General features: G+C 41.3%; 1 protein-coding gene across 2 annotated transcripts in view; it reads left to right on the plus strand.

Moving 5' to 3' along the window:
- Positions 1 to 27,587, plus strand: part of KIT (KIT proto-oncogene, receptor tyrosine kinase) — a 78,362-nt gene that overhangs the window by 31,216 nt on the left and 19,559 nt on the right. For both annotated transcript variants that reach the window (XM_045834392.1, XM_045834393.1), the window contains exons 2-7: positions 2,242 to 2,511; positions 5,022 to 5,303; positions 6,341 to 6,477; positions 10,520 to 10,691; positions 14,521 to 14,710; positions 16,695 to 16,810. In XM_045834392.1, the coding sequence (XP_045690348.1) occupies positions 2,242 to 2,511; positions 5,022 to 5,303; positions 6,341 to 6,477; positions 10,520 to 10,691; positions 14,521 to 14,710; positions 16,695 to 16,810 (1,167 nt within the window). The remainder of the gene's footprint in view (positions 1 to 2,241; positions 2,512 to 5,021; positions 5,304 to 6,340; positions 6,478 to 10,519; positions 10,692 to 14,520; positions 14,711 to 16,694; positions 16,811 to 27,587) is intronic.

A 27,587-nucleotide genomic window follows, 5' to 3' on the forward strand; every position in this document is an offset into this window, starting at 1 on the left:
CTGTCGTCTCTTGTTGTAGTTCTCCACGGAGAGGCCCACACTTGCAGCCTCTCACCTTGGAGCAAACAGGAATTCCCACCCAACTGAAACTGTACGCTTGGATTTCCTGTGGTCTCTGTCTAACCAGATTCGGGGGCTTCTGTTTCTGTTCATTCCCTCTGATCTTGTTCAGCATCTGCCTTGAGACCCACCCCCTACTTCTCTCTGAAACCTCTGGTCTGTTGCCTTCCTTGTACCTTTAGCTTTTCCTCTTTCTTTCTGGTGGTTTTCTTTCTTTTTTTTTTTCTTTTCCTTTTTTCTTTTAAGACTCCCTTGACTCTTTCCTACACCCTCTTAGCCGGAAGAACTCTCTAAGATTGGTACCTGGTGTGCTTCTCTTTTTTCCACAAGCCCTTTCCCTTCATTATCTGATCCCAGTCTTTTAACTGCACGCATTGTTGCTCTGCCTCTGCCGGCTGAATTTCAGGCCGTAAGGTGAGAAGTCCATCTACCCCCCAGGTAGCACCTGGGAGTAGGTGTTTTGTCCCGCTTCCTTTCTGACTGTGTTTCTTACCTCACCCCAGCCATCCTGAACTTGTGGAGAATTTTCTGGTAGGACTTCCTCTTGCTGCCTTTGCCTTACACTGGCCCCCTTCTCCACCTGGCTTGGATGGCTTTTGCTCCTTCAGAACTCAGGTCAGTTCTTGTCTCCAGCCTTGTGTGCGTGTGGAGGGGACTCGGATCCTCTGCACACCAGCTGTTTCCTCCACGAACCTGCAGAAGAGATCGAGAACACCCCGAGGAATTCTGTGTTCCTCTTGCCCCCGCCCACCTGACCCAGGTCTTTTTCTTCTCTCTCCCTCATCCAGGTCACCCATGACTCAACCTTTCAGATTTTCAGTTGTGCTATAACCTATCACCATTAGTGTGTTCTTCCTCTGACAGTATATTCATCTACCTCTTTAGTCTCAAATCCTTAATGTAGCTTCTTACTGCTTTGGCCTCCCTGAGGACCAGAGCTTCCCACCGATCTCCTTGAATCTCACTGACCTCTGATATCTCACAGTGTATGCCATCTATCTACAGAGAAACCTGCGGTGACTCTACCTGGTCTCTAGGGTACATTGCACGTGTTTATACCAGATGCTCAGGGCTCTGGGTGACCTGGTTCCGTCTTACTTAGCCTGCTTAGTCTTACCTCACATGGTCTCCACGAGGGAACCCCATTTCCGTCAGGCTGGTTTTGTTATAACTCTAAAGAAATCAGCCCTTTTCTCAGGCTGTGTTCTCTTCTGCCTCTTGCCGATATTGTCAAGGTCCAGCCCATCTCTTACTTTTTCTTTAGCTTGAACCTGAACCTTGTAGCTATCTTTCACTTATTTTGACACCTGAGCAGTGTACTGAAGCTCTGGAGGCAGGCCCATGTGTAAGAACCCCGTGCCACACTTACATGAATTTTCCCCAGCACCGTGGATGACGCCTCTGCAGATCATAAGATTGTAATTAATGAACAGATGTTTGCATTCATGCAGCAGATGAATGAGTGAATTGGCTGCTGTGAACTTTCTAGGGTTCAAGCTTTATATTCAGAGTGAAGATTCCATCTTTAAACTAGTTTCCTACCTAGGAAACCTGTCTAGGCATTAGCTTGATCAGGCCGTAACCCAACATTTGCCATAAAATATCTCATGGTCTGATCTTTAAAATGGGATTTTTATTTACCACCTTATTGTTTGAAACTCAATAATGGTTCTTGTTTTGATGACCGTATAAGGAGAACGACATAGAAATAACTGAATTTACAAAGCTTTAAGAAAAAGCCAGGCTATGTCATGGTTGTGTGCATTTTGCCGAAATGGTGACAGGCCAATAGTTGTTGTTGTTGTTGTTTAATAGTGTGCTATTTTGTTTTACTGTTTTTAAGCCGGGTGTCAGCATGTCAGTATCATTGCAATGGCCTGTATTCAGAAAGGAAACTTGACCCATCTATAGATTTAACCCAGAGGAGCCCAGGGTGTCCAGCAAGTCTTGGCTTGCACACCAAGTGTGACCCTCAGGATTAATTGAGGGTTACAGAAAATAACGTTCTAGATGAACATAAGAAACTTTAAACAGAACTCTTGTTGAACTATAAATAGCAGGGCAGCTTTGTCCTATTTTTATTGTAGAGTACACAGACGATGGAAATCAATATTGGAAGAGATGCTTTATTTCGCCAAGGAAAAAGATCACATTCAACACGATTCTCCTTTTTCTTGGCAGGCTCTTCTCAACCATCTGTGAGTCCAGGGGGACTGTCTCCACCATCCATCCATCCAGCAAAGTCAGAGTTAATAGTCAGCGCTGGCGACGAGATTAGGCTGTTATGCACCGATCCAAGATTTGTCAAATGGACTTTTGAGACCCTGGGTCAACAGAGTGAGAAAGCTCACAATGAGTGGATCACGGAGAAAGCAGAGGCCACCAACACGGGCAATTACACGTGCACCAATGAGGACGGCTTGGGCAGCTCCATTTACGTGTTTGTTAGAGGTAAATGTCCAGCTCTGTTTGATGCTGTGCTTCAGAAAACTTAATATCCTGTCCTTAATTATGGGTGACATATAGATGAGTAAGCCACAGGTATAAGACGGCTGGCTGGGTCTAGAAAGCCTAAAGCAAGTTTTTCTCTGTCAGTCTCTCCATCTTTTGATACATAGCTTTGGGTATGATTCCAGCTGAAGGTCTGCAAGCCTGTGACACTCTTCCTAATGAGATGACAATATGGTGAGACCATTTGTCCCAGTGCTCTGGGTAAACCGTGAGAATAAATTAGGCCCTTTGGGAAGGCTGCATTTTAATGCCTTGAGATCTCAGAGACTTCTACTTAGTAAAAAATGCTTCAGGGAACTAAAGGTCTCTAAAGGCCTAAACAGACCAACACTTCAAAAGAACTGACCCACTTTTAGGGGATAAAAATCAGAAAAATAACTCAGTCAGCAAAGCACCCTGTGTCCTTCCTAAGTTTTTAATAGATGTCAGTTGATTCATTAAAAAATCGTGACCTCTTAGAAACAAAAGGAAAATATGACAGTTGGATTTCTGTAACTCATTTCCTGTGATTAATTCAGTGATTCCCTTGTTTGTGCCTCTGATATATTTGTCAGGAGGAGGTTTGCTGGGGGCGGGGGTAGAGGGGGACGTTTTTGTTAGTGTGAAAACAGGAGCACACGATGCTTAGGAGACACAGCCAGGTTACGAAGAGAAGCACGGGCCCACTTCTTGTCCTGTGGGCTTCTGCCTGGACTGGGGCTGCCACTGGCCCAGGCCTGGGTGGGAGGCCTCGTCCATGGTGTTGTGGAAAAATAAGGAATACATTTATCCCACATTGTAGACCTGAGCAACCTTACGAGTCTCAGCTCCTTGCTGCATCATTTGATAAGGTCACCTGCTCTGTCTTCTTCACACAATTGTGATTAGGGAGACGGAACTGTGCACTTCCTAGCTTTCTCCGGGTTAATGAGGTTGACTCACATGTTTGCTGTAAAGGTTACCATGAAATTGACTCTGCCCCTCCTTAGCTGATATGTTGTCCTTTCCTGGTTGGGCAGCTGAAAAAAAAATATGCTTCGATAGGCCCCAGCTTAGCCTCTGGACGTGGCTCCACAGTTGTTGAGCCAGCCTGTGTGCGGTTCTTTGACAGAGGTACTCTGTATTTTCTAGGTGGTAATAAGTATCATTTTGCTTATTAATAGGATGGGTAGGCAACTGACTAAATGGGAAAAGTTGCTGAATTAGTCATGTTAGTGTCAGAACTCACATATTTTCTTTGTAGGGAAAGTCATCCTCAATAACTTAGAATATACTTAATAATAACTGACTTGAGATGTTTGGATACTTGTGTAATCTATGTTATAGCCATGTAGGAAATCGGGGGTTTGTTGGAGCATTTAGACTCAAGCAACTGAAAAAGGTAGATGGAAAAATAGCCACCTCCAGCCTTGGACTGTTGTTCACCCAGCAGGAAGTAAATGGAAGGCCAGGAGGTATATTTTGGAAAACTTTCAAAATTGTCTGAAGTTATATTTTAATTATATTAGATTGATTTCCATGGAGCACCTAATTTTCAGATGAAGAGGGTAACAAAAAAACAAATCTTAAATGGACTCTGTTGGCCCGCCACATGCCTGTGGTCTCTGTACGCAGGATAGGGTGGCAGCGTGTACGTGCAGAGCGAGATCGTCTTTGCGCACGTGGGGTCCGGGTCTGCCTGAGTCTCCCCCGGTCCGTGTTTGTTGTTCTGGCATAGTCATTCATTGTACCCCCTTTTACTCCTCAGGGTTCTGGTTTAGATGACCAAATATTCCCGAAACTCATAAACTCCCTTGTGCATTTGAAATTACTTGGTTTCCAGAAGTTATATTTAACTTCACTTTTAAGAAATTGGAATAGAATATGAGGCTCCCATGTCATTTGTGCTGGGTGGTCTGCTGACTCTTTCCTAGATTCAGTTCAGAAGCTGAAAGGTCCCGGAAACCGGGAACTCGGGGAAGGGTCAGAGGGGCCAGAGGGGTCAGAGGAAGAATACCTTTCCCTGACCCTAATAGGTACCATCAGACATCCTCTTCTTGGCCCATGCTCCCGGAAGTATTACCTGTTGCAGAAAAAGAGTGATGGTTACAATTCGGTATGCTCAGTTTTGAGGGCACACATTTTGGAATCAGTCAGGCTGGGTTTGACTTCTGTCCAACCACGTCTGGGCCACGCGGAGTCACCTTTTGGGGCCTTCAGTTTCTTCATCTATAAAGTGGGGATGGTAGGGCCCATAACCTGGGGGTGTTTTGAGAATTAAATATATAAAGTGTGCAATGGTCCAAGCGTAGGGCCTGAGATTCATTTGTTAACATGTGGATACATGCTACTTTTGCCTGCAAAGAAAGAAGTCAATGGCCGTTTGAACCACTGGGAATTGTTGGGAGAGGTAACATTTTTGGTCTTTTAAAAAGTGTCTTCAGTGCCCGTGAGCAGCCATTCAAACCACTAATTTTTGATGTGCTATATAGATCCTGCAAAGCTTTTCCTTGTGGACCTTCCCTTGTATGGGAAAGAAGGCAATGACACGCTGGTCCGCTGTCCTCTGACTGACCCAGAAGTGACCAACTACTCCCTTATGGGGTGCGAGGGGAAGCCTCTCCCCAAGGACTTGACATTCGTCACGGATCCCAAGGCTGGCATCACCATCAGAAACGTGAAGCGCGAGTATCACCGGCTCTGCTTGCACTGCTCCGCGGACAAGAAGGGCAAGTCAGTGCTGTCGAAGAAGTTCACCCTGAAAGTGAGGGCAGGTATGGGCCCCGTAGTACCTTCTTCTGGGAGTCAGAGCATCCGCTGGTCTAAAGAAGACTTCTCTATTCCGAGTGGTCCATCTTAGTCAACCAGGCAGCTGGCTCTTCAGTTCCCCTAACTTCAAAATAATGTCAGCTGCCTGTAAATTCTTTGTTTCCTGGTCCCAACCACCTGGGACCAGTCCAGGGCTGCCTTTAGCTGGGTGTGTCTACTATAGATTGGGATTAAGGCCATACGGGGACAGTCAGAGTTTCATAATTGCATGAAAGTGTTCCTTCCCAGAGAAATCCACTGGGGAAGTTTAGTTACACTGTTTGGAAACATTAGCCTACAGATTATTCACTCCTTGATTTACTATTGATAATATGAGTCAACTTTTGCTTCAGCTATTTAATTTTAATGCATTCTCAACTCACAATCCAAGGAGGAAAGTACCAACTGACTATGGACCTTATTATTGTGGCATCAGGACTATTTTGGTAGCAGGAGGACATACAGATTTTGTATCTAAGAGATCATCTCATTCAACACCAGTTGGTACTCAGCTATTGAATAGTTTTTATTAAGGCTTTTTGAAAAAGTACATTCCCTAGGAGTAAGGCAAATTTGATTATTTAAGACCTGGGACTTTCAGAAATGAGTAAGATATTTTTACAACACATGGTGCCTGTTTGGGGAAAAGACTGTAATGAGTTATAGGTCACGTCCTCATGAACCACCAAGGCTGAGTGAGATGGAGAGGAAGGCTGCTCCCCTCTGCCAGCTGGGGCTTCTGCCTGCTTTGGAATCATGTTGTCCAGCACTGTAATCTCAGAGTAGACATTCCTACTTTTTCACTCAATAGTAATGAATTTACTTGAAGGATGCATGATGTAATTGCTGATGTCTTCAGGGGTGCAAGTCATACAGATCCTTTAGTATGGTATTTTATGTTTTACTTAAAAGATGCCAAAATAAGCTGTGTGCATTTGAGGGGAAAAAGTCATATTTCTTGATAGGAGAGATTATTTGAGGGCTGTGTTTCTTTTTATTCTAGCCATCAGAGCTGTACCAGTTGTGTCCGTGTCCAAAGCAAGCTACCTTCTTAGGGAAGGGGAAGAGTTTACAGTGACATGCTTGATAAAAGATGTGTCTAGTTCTGTGGACTCACTGTGGATAAAGGAAAACAGCCAGGTGAGTGAATTGTTTCCTTCATTTTCCTCAATATATCATTCTGTCTGTGTGGGAGATAATCACATTTTTTTAAAAAAGTCTATTAATTGTCCTGGGGGACGGCTCAGCTGGTGTGTCTGCCTGGGGTGGAGCTGTCTGGGAGTGTGCTGAGATGCATGTTCCCCCTCTCACAGAGCCATATGTGGATGTGTGCGCTCATTACTGGTACCAAGTAAATGCCATTTGGTAAATTTGTTTTAGGGAATCTTAAAGAGAACTTCAGGGTCAAGTTATTACTTCATGCTATTTCTCTGAATGACTTTAGATAGGAAATTTTTAAAAAACACCACTAATGGTTAACTGTATAAATACCTCAGTTTTTAAAGCTATTACTGTTCAGGCCAGATTATTTAAAATATTGGGAAGAGTTGCCGGGGGCTTTTTCTTTGCCTAATTAAAATGAAGAATTGTTCTCAGATATTAACCAGGAAGGTCTTCCCTTCTTGCAGAACAGCTTAGCCATTTGAGAGATGAGTTTCTTTTTGTATGGATCTGATTTCCTCCTTTGAGGCTGGACCAGAGATCAAGTTGCTAATGGTTTTCTATTTGTTTTAGTTGCTATTAATAAAAGGGTTATCATTCATCTGAAACATTTGGCCATATTTAAGTTCTCATTTATTTGACAAATGCATATCACATGTGTCCACTATATGTCAGATTACTGTGTTAGGCGTACCTTGAAATTAAATAAATTTTTATCAAGTTGTATTTGAAGTTTTTTCCTCTTGAAATATTCACATTAATAGCAAGGCCTTTAAAATGTCTAATTTCTCTAATACTTTGTTTATGATTTTCATGAACTGAGTTTTCAGTTATTTTTTTTGATAATCTTGGCCATCTAGTTAATGTGCTATCGTGGTCATTTTTCCTTAGTACATGTGTGTGCATTACACAGGAAAAAAGGAAATGCTATATTTTTCTTCTCCTTTCCTTCCTCCTCATGCCCTATATTCAACAATGGCAATTTCATGCCTTTTAAAAGAATTCCTTGCTAAACAAGTAACCATGGTGATTAGCATAATGCAAAGCATTATGATGGTATTCATGTAGACCTGTGATGGATGATACCTTGCTAAATGAAGCCTGCCATTGACTAGAAGAATGGATTGTCCTGTAGGCTGGTTCTTTCAAACCAATGGCTCAGGGAATAAGTTTTAGTTTCCATATAATATAATTTAATAAAAAACAATAGCTCATGCATGCATTTTTGACTAACCTCACCAAACACAATCCTATATTAATTGACTTTCTATAATTTTTGATTTCAGATAAGAGAACAGTTTAGACGGTGTGTGTATTTGAGATTCAGTGTAACTGGAAAATTAGCCTTTTTGAAATGAGAAATTAAATTGCCCCAGGCAGTTTTGTTCTGAACCGTGTTTCCCAGGAGCCCTGCATGCCATTCCCAATTAATCCAGTGACACTGGTAGATAAACCTTCAGTGTTGGGAGCCCTTTGGGGAAATCCCAGTGCGCACCTCCAAGGGTTAAGGAAAACCAAATCACGTGCGAGCAATATGTAATGTGTGAATTGCAGATGGGGCTCATGGCTCTGTGCCAAGGTTCATCTATGAATCTTACATTGATATCCTTTGGCTTAATTTGGAATACTTAGCGCTGTTAAAGCTATCAAATTATCTTAAAAATCATGCTCTTTGATTCTGACCATTTAAAGTAGGTTTAACTCGTAATGAAATTTAGGGTAAACTGTTTTTAGAGTTTTGCAATTATTTTGTATTCAAATGTAAGAGACTCCAGAGTTTATTCAGCACTTGTGAACCTTGGTTAGCTTTTCTAATGCTTATAAACCCTTGTATTTTTACTTGCTTTTGATGATGATCTCTGACAGCTCCCTAAATTATGGTCTCTGAGTTGAGGTGTTAGTACTGCCTCCCTATGACCACTCTATTCCTGCTGGCACTGATGTGTTCAGTGTCCCTGCTTAGCTTCCTATTGAATACTCTCGTGCTCTTACAAGAACCATAAGGAAGACTCCTGAAATCTAGAATGTGGCGTGTTATCTGCCCTCTGTCCCTCTGCCTTCACAGAGGGGAAGTCTGTGACATGATGGACTGGGAAAGGCTAGAGAAAGTGTCACTTCGCCTTGCTATTGCATCTTCTTAACAGTTGATCTTATGCAGTGAAGTGGCAGGTGTCTGCCAATTAATTATTAGAAGGCTCTCTTAGAAGGAGGATTTTTAAACCTACAGAGTGCTCCTGACCGCAGAGCCCTTTCAGGACCTTCGTTCCCTCATTGTCTCCTAGAAACAAAAGGCTAGTGGTGTCCCCAGCTTGCCCAGGCTCTCACAGTCAGTCAGCCACAAGGCTCCTCTTCTTTATATTTCAAAACATTCGACTCTGGCAGTCAGCTTTGATTTGTGCTTATTTCAATGTAAAAATTCTTCCAAAACTATAATAACAGAAAGAGAAATAGATATAACCCCACCATTGTATGTAGTAGTGCTATGGAAATATAATGTGAGCTTCCTGTGTAATTTTAAATTTTCTAGGAGGCACATGACAAAGAGTAAAAAAAGTAAAATTGATTTTAAGAATATATTTTATTTGACCCAATATACTGAAAATCCTATTTTATCATGTAATTAACATAAAATTATTAATGGGACATTTTGCATTGTTTTTTCATCCTAAGTCTTCAGTATTTGGGGCATATATTATATTTTAGAAACAACTCAATTCAGACTATTTCATGTTAAGTACTCAGTAGTCCCATATGGCCAGCCCTTACAAATGCTGTATTGCCCGTGTATATTTTTTTGGTGTTTCTTTTCTTTCTGTCCTCATGCACATGTGTTGTCACATGGTTGCCATTTTAAGTTACACTCAATTTGTGTTTTTTAAGTAATGTACATATTTTGTTTTCATGTATTCATAAATTTGATATCTGGTATACATCCAGTTCATCTCTGAGTCTGTAGTAAAGCTCTTTGAGCTTCAGTTTTTTGTTGAGTTGTTACTTTGAAATAAATGTGCTGGAGTGACCAGGGCGCTGGACAGGCTGCCGAGGTGCCGTGCAGAGAGAGGGCTGTGCCAATGTGCAGTGCTGTCAGAACAGACCAAGGCTCCCGGGTTCGCCAGCGCCCGGCCAGCCAATCACCCTTGGTCTTGTTCCCTGTTAGGATCAACTCCTGTTTAATTTCTTTTTTAGTTTTTTTTTCCATTGTAATAGGAATGTGTCACATTTCAGAAGATTTGGAAAAGGCTAAAAGCTATAGGCTACTTCTTTTAATCTTTTCGGAGAACAGCTGTAGTTTATATTTGTTTTTCCTCATGACATTTTCCATACAAGAAATCTCTCCACATCTTGAAACGATTAGAGTGGAGGGTGATATCACAAGGGCGAATTCACGACCTTTGCTCTTCAGTGCATGCGTAAATGAGTTGGGGCTTGGTTTTGTATGTGTTACATATCTTAGAACTCCCTTTAAGAGTTGCCAAAATCCTGCTTAGTAAAAACTGTAGGGTGGATTTTCAAGTTAGTTGTAGACATTGTGATTCTCTTTTTATTCATAAAAATAGTATACATGTTAATAGAATAGAATATGATTATTATTTGCAATGTGTTTCTTTCAATTACTGGGAGTTAGAATAGGAAAAATATATAACAGGAAATACCGATGTAAGTATGCTTACATCGTGTAAAATATCAGCATTCTGCAGTGTTTTTTATATAGTGACTTAAAATTTGGCCCTGTTAAAAAAATAGCACTACATAGAATTTGGAATTATGTATGCTATGATTATTAAGACATGAATTTTCATGTTTTCCCAATCATTAATGACTGTCTTTCAATATAATCCTGTAATATGAAGTGTTCCAATGACAGACTTGTCGTGATGCTTTATTACTCTTACTTAAGTAGTGTATAATGAACACTAATATGGAGAAGTTAATTGCTGCTATTTTTAATTTGCCTAGGAAAGATCCTGCATATAAATCTTATGGTAATCTCTGATTTCTTTTTCTCTCCTTCTGAAACCAGCAAACCAAAGCACAGGTAAAGAGTAATAGCTGGCATCAGGGTGACTTCAATTTCGTACGTCAGGAAAGGCTGACTATCAGCTCAGCAAGAGTGAATGATTCTGGAGTGTTCATGTGTTATGCCAATAATACTTTTGGATCAGCAAATGTCACAACAGCCTTGGAAGTCATAGGTAAATATCTCTATGGGAATGTATAAATACCTGGCAGTAGTGAAAGAAGACATTACTAGTTTCCTTTTTATGTAAATGGAATGTTGAACAGGTTCTTAGAAATTTTTATTATCTTCGAATGAATGAATGAATAAAAATTACCATTGTCGCTTCTTTCCACTAGACCACAAACAGTAAATTCTACCTGTTCAGTAGAGGGAAGTGGAAAGCTGTAACTGAAGTTCTTCAAACCTTTCATTCTCTGTGCTACTCACCCTCCCCACCCCCACCAAACAAATAAAGCAAAGTTGAGCTTTTTCAAAAATTCTAGTCCTTGCTGAATGACTTGAGTTTGGAAACGGGTGTACAATTTCTCTGGAGGGGTACAAATGCTTAAAGCCTGAAGAGTTTCTCTGAACCTTTTGGTGGGGCTCCTCAGCCTTTTGGCTGACTGTTTTCCACTCATGGCTCCAGCTCATCTGTAGCACGGAAGAGTCGGCAGAACTTCCCCTCCCCGCCCCACCTCACCCTACTCTCCATCCTTCCAGGCAGCAGCATGAACCCTCGGGAAGGAGGGCACAGGCACACGGGTCACTGGTTCTACAGAATGTGAACTGGAACATGATAACCTGTGCCCCGTAACCCCATCATGTGGTTTAGCCTTTTCTTCCCTACTCTAGACATCTCAATAAATTTGTATTTTCCAAGCCTCTACTTAAAGAGAGCAGAATGTGGTGAAGTAGTTGATGTTTTTGATTTACAGAAAATAATAACGATTTCAAAATGACTTCATTTACACATTTTTTGTCTTTTCAGTATTGTTTGAACTTAGTCTATTTTCTTGTCTCTTTCCTGCAACCCTATTCTTCGTGCTTGACTGTGATGAAGTACTTGAAGGGTGGAGAAATTCTTCATCATGAGCAATAAGAAAATGATGCCATATTTGTTTTCATTTCTGCTTTCCCCCACATTTCTTCAATAATTTATGTAGCAATGTCAGAGGTCTGTGATTTATCCCACAATAATCTCATATAATTTTGGTATGTCTGTCCATGATATGATTGAAGGGGTCTCACCAGACTGAATGTGGAGAAGACACTTTGGTTGCAATTATAGAGTCGGTACAGAGAAAGAGTACTATGTCCCCAAACGTGATTGTGGACCATTTATTAATTTAAATAGAAGGCTATGCTTTTAAAATATTAAACCCAGTAAGTGCTAATTTGCTAAGTTGATTAGGGAGTATGTTGATATATCAGCTTCAGCTCCAGAAAGCAATTAGTAAGGATGTTTGGAGCATATTGTTGTATGTAATCAGATTTTTAAAATCCATTCATCAATTTCCAAGAATATAACTGTGTAACTGGAAACACTTGTGGCTGAGAAACCTGAATCTGGTTTTGTATTGTTTCAGGAGTGGGTTGCAATGGGACAAGAACAGGAAGAGACAGAGAAAAAGTAATTTCTCTAGTGGCTGGGAATATAGAGTAGGATTTGGCTACAATGTGGAGTAGTAGAGAAAGCAGAACTTCGGGATGGCCTGTCTTGGTTTTGAGTTGGGGCTCTGCCACTTAACTTTCGAATGCACCCTACTTTTTCTCTGCCTGCATTTTCTCTTCTGAGAAACACAGCTTCTAAGTCCCAAGTTTGTGTGCAGGAGAAAAGGGAATAAATTTTGTAGAAGTACTTGGCACAGTATTTGCACCTAATTAAATATTAATGCATTATCAAAGAACTCCTTAATTACTTAATGCAGAAATACTTGAAAAAATCATGCTTTATCTTATACCAACACGGGTGGATTCTTTGATTCCAATAATTCTTACACTTCATGAATTTGATGCTCTATTCCGTGATAGGACCTAAAACTAGTCCATGCATAGTTCCATGCACTATTGTTGTCAATAATAATTTGAGTATTTTGCATTGTGTGATTTGAATTTATAACCTTTAAAACCTGAAAAATTAGTGTAGCATTCAGAGGAAACATTTAGTTTTTCAAAATTAACCTAATTTAGCTTAAAGAATGGTAGGAGGTATCATTTACAATTCAGGAATTAGAACAAGGTGGTGGTTTCCATAACTAGTTTTCATTTAAATGATTTTCCATCCTCATCTGAAAAATCCTTTTTCAGTTAGTACGTAGGACAGTTGGATTCTATTTTTTGTTCTGAGTATATAGGAAACTAAAAGGCAGTAAATAACTATTTTGACAGTGTCATTTTGGACTTCAATATATTTAACCAAACAGCACCAAAAATAATAAGAATTGACATTTCATAATTCATTTTTAAAATTTGAAAAAAAAAAAGGAAAATAAAATGAAAAGTCGTATAATTCCATTGGCTGATATAACCATTTTAAAGATTTGGTATATTTGTATTTTTATATGCAGCAGAGTTTTATTTATACATATAACTCATTTCCTCTCTCTCTCTCTCTCTCTAAATAAAAGTAGAGACTGTTAAGATATACTATAGTAAGAAGAGGTCAGAGTTAGCTTTTCATAGACCTGTATTAAAATCTAAGCTCTTCCCTCCAGGAATTGATTTTTTCATCTGTAATTTAGGGGTTATAAGCTTCCTCTTTCACTATTATAAGATTAAATGTTTGTTATAATTATTAAATAAAATGTATGCTAAAGTACTTAGGGCAGTTCTTGGCACATTAGTAAGTGTTCCATAAATGGTAGCTATAAAAATAATATTGGCAATTATTTTATTGTGTTCTTTATCAAGTTCTTTTAATATTATTAGTATGTAATTATATCTAAGGGCTACTTTATTTAACCAGTTTCTCATTTTTAAAATTATTATAACTAATGTAAATAGCACTTATTTTGTAACATAGCTATCCAGCTCACTAAGAAAAGTACTCAAATGTCAATTACAGTGTTAAATTGAAGAGTGATCTTTAAAAATCTATGTTGCTAAATGCTCCCTAAGAGTTGTGTTGGTCTGCAGTGTGCCATTCAGTCCACCACTTTTACCGCACTTGGAAAATTAAGTTTATTTCAAATTAGTTTTGCTATTGTTTATCAATAGGTTGGGTATACTTTATTTTTGAAATAGCTTTATTGAGGTTTTGCTATTTTTAATATGCAAAAATGATTTCTTATTTAAATACCAGTTTAACTAAATGTTTTTTCATCTATATTTTATGTCCTTTCTTCTGTTACCTTAATTAATTTTACTATATAGACATTTACAAATGTTTATGTATTTAGATTTGTCTTTTATGATTTTTTCTTATGTTTCTTCTAAAAAAAAATTAGAAACCTGCTCCTCCTCACCCCTGTCCCATAGAAGTTTGATAAGAGTTCTGTTGTTTAGTTAAAAGCATGGTCTGATTGTTAAAATGCTGTCCTTGATTCATCTGCAATATATGATATGATGAGACAACCCTTAGTTTAGTTTTTTCCCAAATACAACACTTTTACTGAACATTGAGACTCTTTGTCCCTTCTTGATTTATGTTCTTTTCTTATCAAATAAACACCTGTATTGAGTCTGGACATGGGCTATTTAGTCCTATAAATACTTTTAAACCTAATAAGCATTGAGACTAGTAGTTGTAGCAGATTGATAAGAGGGACATAGGTCTTTAAGTATGAGAGTTGTTGGAGAGACAGATGGGTGAGTGAATGTTTCCATTGTGGGTCCTTTCATGCAGGACAGTGACCACACAGGAGCAACACACATGTCAAATGGCTAGTTCCAGCCCTCTGACTTGTTATTGCCAGTTCATGCTGGAAATTGGTCAATATCTTTGAAATCCAAAGATGAAGTTGTGCTTTTTGCTGGGTAGTTGTGGATAACGGTTTCTTTCTGTTTTACTCTGTTCTGATTAGATAAAGGATTTATTAATATCATCCCGATGGCAAATACTACAGTATTTGTAAATGACGGAGAAAATGTGGATCTGATGGTTGAATACGAGGCATACCCAAAACCTGAACGCCAGCAGTGGATATATATGAACAAAACCTTTGCCGATAAATGGGAAAATTATCCCAAGTCTGAGAATGAAAGTAATATCAGGTGAGAAGAGGGCCTTGCTTTGGGGGAGGGGATTCCGCCCCTCTTCTACCTGGCTTACCAGATTCTATTTCCGTGACCCATAAGTTAGAGGACGCCTGGCAAAGAAGGAAGTTGGGGGCTACTTCCTCAAGTCTTCCTCCCAGAGTTACATTTTGCTGAACGTTTAGGGTGCACAGGTAAGTCTGTGTCCAGGTTTTCTCGAGTGTAACACAGAGGCTAGTTCTCTCCTGCAGTTCCCAGGATACTTGCACGTACTAGGGACACATTAAATGATTCGCTTCACAGAAAGAGGGAAGTTAGTGCCTTTCATCATTTTTTTTAACTGTAAGAAACTAAGAATCATGGAGTAGCTGTGGGCCAGGCAGTGAACCTGAGCTCTTTTACAGCAGACCCCTCATTTGATCCTCAAAACATTTATGACAAAAAGAGCAGCAGTAGTAACACTTCATGTAAGTAAACGGCATGCATTTTTTTCTACCTATGCTGTTCTGAATACCTTGAGTATATTTACTCAGTAAGTTTAGTTCTCACAAACCCTGCGAGGAAGCACTCTTACTTCCTTCACTTAGAGTTTGCATATTTATCCAGTCGGGAGCTGCAGGCTGCTGTAAGATCCGTGAGAGACAATGCTGTCCTGTGCCAAGGCCTAAGGGTTGGCGGGAAAGGGATGGATTTGGGAGGTGCCCAGGTTATGCCTCCTTAACAAGACTAGGGGATTGAGGGGGTGGGAGAGAGGGGGAGGAGTTTGGGTCCATCAGTCAGGCAAGATGGTGAGAGGTGATCCCATTTTAGGTTAGGAAGGGCTAAGAGCTTGGGGTTTGTTGAATTTGAGGTTGACCATGAGAGGAGATGTGCAGGCAAGGAGTATCCTAGGTCAGGTTCCCTAGAAGTAGAGCTTGAGGTGGGGGTTCTGGGGCAAGGGCTTCATTAAAGGAGCAGGAGACCTGCCAGGGAGTGTGGGGGAAAGGATGAAAGAGGGGCTATGGCTGAGGTGAAGCTGAGGTGCAGTCTGACCCCAGGGTGCTCTGGAGCTGGGCTCCTGTTTCTCCCCGTGGTCAGTCTCTCACTGGCTATAGACCTGGAAGGCAGTCCACTTTCAAGTGCATCTTAGTGTCTGGTGAGGGCATGTCCTGGGAGAAGGTGCATGTGTGGGTTCATATATATCCACTGCTGCACCCAGGCAGATGGTGGCATAAAATAGCTCTGTAGAAGAGGCCTTGGGCCAGAGAAGTCTGGGTGGGAGGTAAAGGTTTGAAAGGGAGCAAACAGAAAATAGTTCGGTGTGAGAGCAATTGCCCAGGGAGCATGTGCAGTGTGGGAAGAGTCTGAACTCACCTCTGCATGTGTCCAGTCAGTTGTGTAGCTCGTGCAGTTCCAGGGCTGCCCAGGGCACCCCATCCACACCGGAGCCCATGGCAATAACTCCATGTGTGCTCAGTCCACACAGCCATATCTGGCGGCCCTGCAGTGAAACAGAAGCTTGAACAGCAAATGTAGTGCAAAGAACACTCAGAAGTGGTGGGGTAGGAGGGACGCCAGGAGACTGTGGTGTTGCAAGAAGAAAGGTGAGGGCAACAGTATTGACCTTGCCACAGGTGCCTTGCAGTGTCTGCATGAAACAGCCTGCCAGTCTGGGTTTTTCCAGGCCAGTGTTGTTAAAGCAAAGCAGGGCAGGCAGGTTCAGGACACTGGTGGGAAGGGGGCCGTGAGGACAGCTCAGGAGGCAGGAGAGGCTGCAGTCTCTGTGAGATTTCCTTGATGCTGAGAAAGCCATTTCCCCACTCCGCTTTCTCACACAGCAGGCGTTTGCCCCAAATTAAATATGTGTGTGTTTGTATCTGTTTCTGTGGACCTCATTAATACTGAATTAAGGGAGCTGTATTTTCCCTAAACAGCCATGCATTTCCAAATAGAAACTGTGAAAAAGACATGTACTCAAGGCAGACAGCCCACAGATGATTGATTTATTGTCTGTTCTTTGTAGATATATAAGTGAACTTCATTTAACCAGATTAAAAGGGACCGAAGGAGGCACATACACGTTTCTAGTGTCCAATTCTGACGTCGATTCCTCTGTGACATTTAATGTTTACGTGAACAGTGAGTAAAATCAAAGACTCCTTATCTTTCTTTGTTTTTATTATTTCAAGTTAGGGCCCGTGTTTGTAACAGCTGCAGAACTCAGCTCATTGTGTACTATGTAAATAATGTTTCATGATAATTTTGACCTTAACAAAGACCCTGTGGTTTGGTGGTTGCGAGAATGTGTACCAAAACCAATCCCTTGCCCTACATTTCACTGACCACAGGACCCTCTGGACGTTGAGCAAGGTGTGGATGCTGCCTTTGAAGTAAACGTAGGAGCCATAGAAATTAAAAATACAATTTTTAACTTTTTGTTGTTGATTGTTGAAACGGGGAGCCAGAGGTTGAATAGGAGCCGGACTGACACGATTTCTTGTTACGATGCTTTCTGTTTTGGGGGTGTGATATTTTTTGTGTTGAGATTGTTCTCCCACCAAGATGACGCAGTGCTGATCCAGCAGAGTGGGTCCCCACTGAGCACCGACCGTGTGGATACTCTGGGAGAGGGGAGTTAGGTGGCTTCGGGTGGGAGTGTGATGTGCACGTGGGAACCTGAACTCCTGGGTCTTGCCTCATCTCTGCCCAGAGGTTAAGGCCACAGGAGTGTGATCACCAGCTGGGAGGTTTTTCCAAGTGCAGGGCTTCCTCCTGGCTCTCCTCTGGGGCCTGTCTACGTCTCCAGGTACCTGTCACGCACACCAGCCAGGGGACCAGAGGAAGGGAGGCCTCCAAAGACACAGGTTTCCAAGGGAGTGGCCACAAAATGAGCCATCCTGTGTTTGGGGGGTGCTGAGACAACCTGGAACATCCCTTAGAGAATGGCTTAATAACTGCTGAGCACTTTGTATGTGTTGGGCTGTAGGATGGGAGCCAATTTCTTGCCCTCAAGGAGCTGTATGAAGTCATTTTATATCATTATCTCATTGGTGCTGGAGCTCTGCCGCGTGGGGGCTGGGTAGCATGGTGCGTGTATAAATGAAGATGACAAACAGCTAGTGAGTAATCCTTGGGGTGTTTGTTTGCTGACGGAGGCTTTTCACTATACCCATGTTTCCAAAATTGTGTTTTCTGAACAAGATACGTGTTTAGATAAAGAAAGTCACATCTGTACTTAGACTCTTTTCTTAATCATTGGCCTTCTCAGAATCCCGCCCCTGCCGAGCTGTCTTACGGCTCCCCAGGAGGGGGCCATGAGACGGAGCAAACATCCCGCACGTGTTTGACCGCAGAATTTCCCTTTTCCAAGGGAATCATGTTCATTAATACCTCGGTTCCTTGGAATAGTTTTGATTATGTGGTATCTCATTAACCTACAATTTAGATATCTCTAGATTAATTCAGATGTTAATCAGAGGAGCTTAGTGTAGTGTACACATGGGCACAATTACCTGCTTCTGAAAAATCTTACCGTTCAAGTAATTGGAGAACGATTTCAGGTTAATCAGTGCCCTCGCAATCATGACATGCAGACCATCCACAGAAAACTGTATTTTGCCTGCTTTAGTGCGGTGCTTTTCAAACTCCCCATGGGAAAAGGTATTTTTTAAAAAAATTTCCAATTCATTCTGGATCAATACTTATAAAATAGAGTAAGAACCAGTTACTAGAAAAGTAAAGTGAAAAAAAAACAGAGATAGTAGAAAATATAAGATATTTTTAATAATTGGTTCAGTAGATACACAAATCACTCTGTCAAACTGCTCCTTCAGAATGCTCATTCTCGGGCTGTGCGCACTTCCTGTGGGTGTAACAGCAGGTCTTGGACGGGGCCCACTCCCGGACCTCGCTGTGAGAAGCTCCCTGGTTGGGAATTTTATAAAATTAAGTGCCATCTTTACCTCTCCCTGGCTTCAAGGCCAAGGAGACCTTGAGATGGGCCTCTTTTTCCCTTTCATGCTTCCATTTGCCAGCGTGTGGTCTGCCAGTGGGTTGTGAGTCACCGATCTCAGAGAGACGTCTGCAGAAAATCACCCTTCCTTGTCTCTGAGTGACGAAATGGCCACCATCTTACTTCACAGGCTAATTTTACCAGGCTGATTGCCATCTAACAGGATCAGTATTAATCACTTCTGCTCGTGAACTCCTGCCTGTTTGAAACTGGGTAGGAAATGGCATTAACCTTCCCAAGTGATCCTTGCTTGGAATTCCTATTAGTGCGGCAGGCCTTTTCTGCGTTCTGGGGCCTGGGCTGCAGACGCCTGCCCAGCAGTTACTGAGCTGCTGATTTCATGCACTAGGTGAACAGGTGAGGGTACTGTGGACTCTGCTGTCCTAGGTTAAGCTGCTCAGGAAATCTTTTTATTGATGTCAGTTTGTTATAAATACTAAACTGACTAAAGGCAGTTAGGTCACCTTCCTAACACAGCAGATTTCTTGATCCCCAAATGCTTTGATAGGGGTATTATTTTCATGTGAAGCTTAAAGCATTTGCCTCTTGTGAAATATGTCCCAATTGTATTTTACAGATATAGTCAGCTGATTTCTTAAGATTTTATTTATTTTTAGAGAAAGGGGAACAGAGGGAGAAAGAGAGGGAGAGAAACATAGATGTGTGAGAGATAACATCGATCGCTTGCCCCTCCCATGCCCCCAGCCGGGGAAACTGGCCAGCAATCCAGGCATGTGCCTTGACCGGGGATTGAACCAGTGACTTTTTGGTTTGTGGTACGATGCCCAGCCCAATGAGCCACACCAGTCAGGACTTGCGTCAGGGCCAGTTAGCTAATTTTTTTGTTGATTTTTTTTGACTGAAAAATATGTAAAAGTAATCTAATACCATTATGGGGCAAGATTTTTTTGAAATTAAAATTTAAAATCAAAAGCTAAAACTAGTTCTAAAATTGGTGCAGTGGTATCCATTTTGACACAACATTTTAGCATATGTTGATTCTACTGTATGGTTTATTCTGTAAATAATTTTAGCCCCAAGGATGAAAGAGATTGTACTTTATAAAAATTAGAATTAATAAAAGTCAGAGTAATAAGTGCATAATCAGAATATTAGTGCAGAAATTCAGGCTCCTTTTATCAGTGATGTGGATGTATAATTGCTTAATGGATTTGGCTTTGAGAAATGCTCATGAAAATCTTTGATTTTGAATGGTTAAATGGTTGATGGCTGAAAAATCCATTTGTTTTGGAAATTTCACATGTAGATTTGAGTATATTGAGAGAGACAGTGAATGTGTTTAACACTCATGTAGGGCTTCAAACAAATCACGTCCTGTCAGCTTGTGTTAAGGGACAAATACGTAACAGGTAAAACTGTCTGTCACCTCTCTAACCAAGCTGCAGCTTGTGTGGGTCTGAGCTGGCCCACGGGAACTGAAGGTGGTTTGTAAGGGCAAACGCGTATTATAACATGTTTACCATTTTCAGCAGAACTTCCAGTGGAAACTACTGGGAGTTTTCATTAAAAAAACAAAACAATCCATGGTCCTTTGGATGGAACTTGCATTACTGTAATCTCTCACTGCTACCAAAGATGTAGACAGCAATAGGTTCCGTAGTTCTAACAAAGTTTGTACTTTGGGGAAGTGGTCATTTGTTTTTCCTGACAATCAAAATTGGGAGAAAAACAAGAGTTCTGAGAACTTGGGAAACTATCCCTAAGTGGCATCACCGGAGATTCTTTAGGTGGCTTGTAATACTTGTTTAGGGGCCTGTGGTCTCTGTGGATGAAATAGATGTCGCACAATAAGGTTTTTCCCAAACCCAGGTACAATGAAAAGGTGAAACAGGAATTTTAACCCTAATTTATCGACTTGGCTCTTTTCCCTCTCTATTCAAAATGTCATAGACTTTTTAGTGGACTGAAATGTTAATCAGTAATATAAATATTTTATAAGTTTAATTTGGCTTCTAATTTCAAATATCCCATGTGAATCCTGAAATAATTTACATAATTGTAGAAAGAAATTATGATTGCTATGATAAGTTGATTGTTTTTCAAACCTCTGGAATAATTTAAGAAGATCCAGTAACCTTTTTTCAGCTTTATTGAAGTATAATTGATAAATAAAGCTGTGAGTTATTTAGAGTGTACAGCATACTGATTTGATCTATGTATACTGCATTGCAAAAGGATTTCCCCCCATCGAGTTAATTAACACATCTATCAGCTTACATTTTTACCCACTTTGTTTCACTTTGTTGTGTTGTGTTTTGTTTTGGTGAATATATTTAAGTCCTACTGTCTCAGCAAATTTCAGTTCTGCACTGCCGTGTTGTCAGCTATAGGCACCATGATATGCATCAGACCCTCAGGCCTTATGCCTTCCGGAACTGAGAGTTTGTATCCTTCCACCAACTCTCCCTGGCCCCTTCCCCACCCCATCCCGAGGCGACCACTTTTCTACTCTGTGTCTACAAGTTCAACACTACTTTAAAAAGATTCCACATGTAAGTGGCACCATGCCTTGTGTGTCCTTCTCCATCTGGTTTCCTTCACTTAGCATAATGACCTCCAGTTTCATTCTCCTTATCACAAAAGACAGGATTTTCTGTTCGTTTAAGGCTGAGCAATATTGCGTTGTGTATATGGACCGCATTTTCTGGATCCATTTTTCCCATGATGGACACAGGTTGTTCCCCTACCTTGACTATTGTGAATAATGCTGCATTGAACACAGAGGTGGAGATACAATATTTCTTCGAGGTAACGTTTTTGTTTCCTTGGGATGTATGCCCCCACGTGGGATCATGGGATCCTGTGGCAGTGCTATTTTTCATTTCTTGAGGAACTCCCACACTGTTTTCCGTAGTGGTTGTACCCATTCACATTCCCACCATGAGTGTGTGAGTGTTCCCTTTTCCCCACATCCTTGCCAGAATTCGTTATCTCTTGTCTTCTAGGAAATAGACATTTTAACAGATCTGAGGTGGTCTCTCATTGTGGTTTTGGTTTGGTAGCACTTCCAAATATGTATTACGAATTTTTAGCAGATGACATATCTAGGCCAGGGGTGTCAAACTCATTTTCACTGTAGGCCACATTGGCCTCATAGTCTTAAAGGTCTGTCTGTCCTTTACTGACAAACCTACAGTCGAGTGAGAGGGCTGCGGCACTCAGGTGGTGCCGGCACACTGGTGGTGCTGGCAGGCAGGTAGGCAGGCAGGCAGCAGGGCAAGCCCGGCAAGCACAGCACAGAGAACTAAAGGGTCCTCCTTTCATTGTTGGCTTGCCTAGGACAATGAACTGTTAAAGCAGACTGGATAGCCAAGCGACTGCTGAGCTGTACCAAATTAACTCTCAGAAGTCACCGCTTTCACTTTGGTTGTGACAGAATGTTAACAGGAGGTTGAAACAATTTAAGGAAATGTTAAATAATTTATTTCTAAATCACTACATTATATAATTAACATCCTGTCTGGTGTGGGCAATTATTTATAGATCATACAGTATACCCAAATCAAAGTAATAAATCACCCAATGAGGCCTCTGGATGAGAAAGTTTCCCTTTAACCACATTTGTAAAATCTGGGTTACCTTGTATATATTTTTAGTCATAATTAATTTCAGTTATGAGTGGCTAAACTCTTCTCCTTCTTGGGAGAAGCCACTGGAAGTGTAACACCCTGCAAATAAAGCACATGCCTAGGCCGCCATCTGGCAAAGGTGAGGGCCAACCTGTCAGGCCGGCCATGTAGATAGATGCCTTTGGACTGCCTGCCAGCCAGCCATCTGGGTTACCCACCTGGCGGGAGGTCTCAGGGACCTTGTCTTACTGACCCTTCTGGGTCAGGGACCCAAACCAAGGTCCTTCTGCCCAGTGCCATGTGCACCAACAGAACAAGACTGAGCTCAGGAAAGCAGGGCAGAAACATGTTTGTCACCAGGGAGTGGAGGAGGGTGAATGCATGGCTCTAATGGCGCTGCTCCTTGGCTATAAATACAGAGGAAGGTCCTTCTGTATTTATACAGAAGGGCTGAGTGCAACAGAAGAACTATGCATACTTAATACATACAGAACCTTCCCTCTGTGTCTGTAGGCAGAAGGTGGAGTGATTCTGTTCTTTTAGGTATGCATAGGTATGATGTTGCACTCAGCCCTCTTGCACATGCTCCCTTTTGCACACGATGCCCCATCGCCATCTCGGCCTTCACACTCAACACCTGGTCTTGACACTCAGTTCTTTTCATGTCATGGTCGGGAATCACTTTCAGTTCCTGTAAGCAAGCAGAGCTCATGACACAGTCCAGGTATTGAGGAACATGAGGGTCTTTTGGATGGTAGCCCGGTGACAAATTTCCCAAGGTAAAATGACCATGGTGGGCATGCCTTTAAGGACTGCTTGGTAGGGGGCCTGTGGGTCTGTGCTTTCACAGATTCTGATGACGTGAGAGTGAAGTTACTAGAACTTAGCTGTTTTAGAAGGTGGAAATGTCTTCTTACCTCTTAACCTCTTAGCCTGTCTGCTTCCATTTGTTAAAGATGATAGGACCCTCCCAGCAGTGGGGTGTGCAAATCATGCTTGTGTTAGAGGCTAACGGGTTTATTAAGACTTACTGCTGACCCACTTACCTGCTGGGTTTTGTTGAGAGGCTTTGCTTTGTTTGTGTCCCTGCCCCCCACCCTTAGGTGGGTTCTGTTAGAACTACTTCTATGTGAAAATACCTGATTTCTTAAACGTAGAACTCCTTTTTGATTTATTTTCTTGACTTTAGGAATTTGCTCTAAAACTACCACAGTAACTGGAGTGTAGCTTGGTGTGTGCAAACATTTGTATAGTGTTTTTAAATTAAAATTTTTATTATAAAATGTTACAAGAAGCATAGAGAATAAGCCAAAATAAGAATCAAGCCAGTTTTGGAAATATCTGTATCACTACATACTTTTCCAGGCCACTAAAATAACTTTTATTTTTTACAGAAATTAGGTTCTATTTCTTTGTAACCTTGTGTTTGGTGCTGAGCAATACATGTGTTTTGAGCATCTTGACATACCATGAAATACTCCTCCACAATATCATTTTGGTATCTCACTCTGTGGACAATTCATCATTTCTTTAACTCGTGTCTGGTGCAGTTTTGAAATATTGCGCAGTGTGAGGTGGGACTCTGAAATGATGTGACTAAGTTTGAGAAGGAAAGCCATCTGATGATTAACATTTATAATTATCTAGTGTAACCTCCAATGAGCAGCCTTGCCTGAGTGTCTGGAAGTCGGTAAGGCTGGTGCCTGTCTTTGTCTCCCACGCCGCTGCGTCTTGAACGTATGTCGTGGGAGGTGCACGGTGCGGGCTCTCAGGACCGCTCCAAATGAGGGAATGATTTTCAGGTCTTCTTAGGGTGGCAGGCAGTTAATCCGTGTAAACATTGCTGCTTGTCTCTTTACATTAATGTGTATTTTTGCATGTTCATTGGTGATACCTGACAGTATCTGAATTCTGTTTTTATTTTCTTTTCCTGAACTTGGAATGTGAGGTTTTGTTTTTAAATTGCTTGGGAGTTGTGAGGGTTGTCTCTGATTTGACACTTTAATATCGCCTCTGTATGAAGAGGCTCTCTGTGGATGCAAGGATGGCTGTAGACAAGTGAATGGGGAGGAAAGGGGATATCACAGCAACCTGCTTTTAAAGTAGAGTTTGATTGTCTTCTGTTCTGAAAAAAATTAGGACAGCTGGCTCTGAACTACAGAGTCTCCTTCCCCCTCCCCCGCCTTTGCCCCCCAAGTGTTGGTGTCATGTTTTCTTTGTGGTCATAAGAAAGTTGGTCTGATAGGGCGTGGTGCTAGTTTGGAGGATCTATTTAAACACCACGCTTGTTAGAAAACAAGGTAACTGTCTAAGTCATTAGGTCCTCTTAGGTGTGATCTGGCCTTTCTTCCTGTTTATGGTGGCAGAGCAGGAGAAACGGGTTTAGGCATGTAACCATATCATCTTATGCTAGAATTGCCCCTGAACTTGGGACCTGCTTTTCTAAAAAAAACAAAGAGTAGTCCATTTTACAGTAGTGGAACGTCTACTCTCTGGGAAAAAAAATTTCCAGTTGAGCCACACATGTTTTTACATCAAATTGGCCTCCTTTATTTACAAATGTATTACAGGGTCACCTATAATTTAGTGGAAATTTAAATAAATGTAAGAATAGGTACAAATCTTTCCATGGGCATTGTGACAATAACCCCTCTCCCCCACTTCTGAATTATGCAACAACATGAACTCACTGCTTTACAGGGTTGCTTTGTGATGCATGTACCCTGTTCCCCCGCCCTAACCCATGTCTGGGACACATGGCCGTGGGGTCCTGCACAGTGGTTCTGGCTGGGAGTGGCCCTCTCCAAGCAGTTCCATCATTTTTCTTTGTTTGTTTTAGCTTGATCTCCGAATCAGGAGATCTTTCTGATGGCGGTTTAGAACAGGGCTGTCAAACCCCAGGCTGGAGTCTGTCTGCAGCGTGTTTTTTGAATGGCCTATAAACTCAGGATTGTTTTTGAATGGCTGTAAAATAATCAGAAGATTTTTATGAGACATGAAACTAAAGTTAAAATTTCAGTGTGTCCGTTAGTAAAGTTTCTTTGGAACACAGACGTGCGTGTTTTTCACACGCCTGAGGCTGCATTTGGGCTACAATGGCAGAATTACTTTCATGAGAGACCCTATGGAACCCTTTACATTAAAAGTTTGCTTACCCCTAGTTCAGAGCATCCCTTCCTTAGGAGAATGACCTTTTAAAATGGTACACAGTCTATTAAAGATAGCTAGATACACAGGAGATTGTAGTTGAATTTTTGTTTTGTTTGTTAAACAAACTTCTGTTCAAGTGTCCATATGCCAGTTTCTGCCTGTCTTTAAGAATGTATAAAACAAAATATATTGTAAAAATATCTGTTCTGTGTTTTTTAAAAATATATATAGTATTCCTTTTTTAACCTGAGTTTTTCCTGCACTCCTGTTTTGGCTGATTTAAGTTTCTTCACTGTAATGGTATTACAGCGGGAATGTAGATGTGACTCAGATGCACCTGGGCAGTGACAAATTGCTACAAAGCATTGCTGGGTTGTCATTAGACACACAGCAGACCTACAATAAGAAAGACAAATTCATTCCAGAAACAACCAAAGTGTCCATCGATGGATGAATGGATAAAGAAAAGGTGGTTTATACATACAATGGAATATTATTCAACCATAAAAGAGAATGGAATCTTGCCATTTGCAACAACATGGATGGACCTTGAGGGCATTATCATCAGTGAATTAAGTCAGGCAGAGCAAGACATGTGGAAAAAATATATATAAAGTTGAACTCAGATACTGAGAATAGACTGGTGATTGCCAGGAGGAGGGGGGTGAGGGTGGGCAAAATGGATGCAGGGGGTTTAAAAGTGCTCACTTCCACTTATAAAATAAATAAGTTACGGGATGTAACATACAGCAGGGTGACTAAAGTTAATACTGTATTGCATATTTGAAAGTTGCTAAGGAAGCGTCTTAAAAGTTCCCATCACAAAAAAGAATTTTTGTAACTGTGTGGTGTTGGATGTTAACTAGACTTAGTGTGGCGGTCATTTTGCATAATATACAAATACCAAAATGTTATGTTGTATACTTAAAACTAATATGATGTTATATGTCAGTGAGACCTTGATAAAAAAATTTATTTTTATGATTCCTCTTTATTTAATCTTTTATCATTTGGAGACTTAAGTCTGTCCTTTCCTCATTATTGAGTGTGAGGCAATGTGCATTCACAGCAGAAGTTGGTCTGGTGGCTAAGGGCGAGGCGAGCTGTGCTCACGTTGCTTCCCCACCAGTCACTGGGTATCTGCCCCCACTCCCCTCAAGCTCTCATTGTTAGTGCTGCGTTCTTCAACATTCATTCTGTTCTTGCCTTCTGAATGGACCTGATGGTGCTGAAAAGGAATATTTTTCAAGATCCACATATCTGTGGAGTAAATCAATGGTTAGAATTTTTCATTGTATTAGCAATAAATTCTCAGTAGAAATTATAAGCACTGGGAAATCTGCCTCCGAAGCTGATCGGTGTTGTTTGAGACACCAGAGAAAGGCAGCTTTTTTTTTTATCTCCACAGGAAACATGTAACTTATACACCTTTTAGGCTTAGCTAAACCTCCAACTTGGGAGGAATCAGGGAAAGCATCATGTGGTATCCTGCTGATGGCAGAATATCTAAGAAACCATAGCTTAGATTTAACCTGGAGATTGCAGAGGGTTACATATCTGTAAAAAGTAAAATGTATATTTAATGCCTCACATAGTGCTTTGAGACACTTATAAAATTCAGGTGAGCCCAGAGTTTTGTTTTTAGGAATCAGGTTTATAACTAGCTTATTCTTTATGCATTAAACATTTTCATAGTGCAACCTGTCATGTACCATCCAAACTGCAGTTGTATCACTTAGCCTGTTCACAGTGAGGTCTCTCATTACTAACACTGGGGACAGTGCTGGAGTTAGGGTGAGGCAAGAGAGGCACCTAGGGCACAGAAGTTAAGGAGACTCTCACTCATGGTGCCAACCCTGTCCTTATATGACCTCGAGGATGAGCACCTCCTTAAATTTCTCATCCTAAGAGTTTTTCTGGCCTGACCCTAGTCCCAACCTGATCAAGGATCCCTGGAAGATTTTTTTAAGATTTTATTTTTAGAGAGAGGGGAAGGGAGGGAGAAAGAGAGGGAGAGAAACATCAGTGTGTGGTTGCCTCTCATGTGCCCCCTACTGGGGACCTGGCCCACAACCCAGGCATGTGCCCTGACTGGGAATTGAACCGGTGACCCTTTGGTTCACAGGCCATTGCTCAGTCCACTGAGCCACCCCAGCCAGGGATG

Source organism: Phyllostomus hastatus, unplaced genomic scaffold (genome assembly GCF_019186645.2).
Source record: "Phyllostomus hastatus isolate PE091 unplaced genomic scaffold, TTU_PhHast_1.1 phas_contig_196, whole genome shotgun sequence".
Taxonomy (NCBI): domain Eukaryota; kingdom Metazoa; phylum Chordata; class Mammalia; order Chiroptera; family Phyllostomidae; genus Phyllostomus; species Phyllostomus hastatus.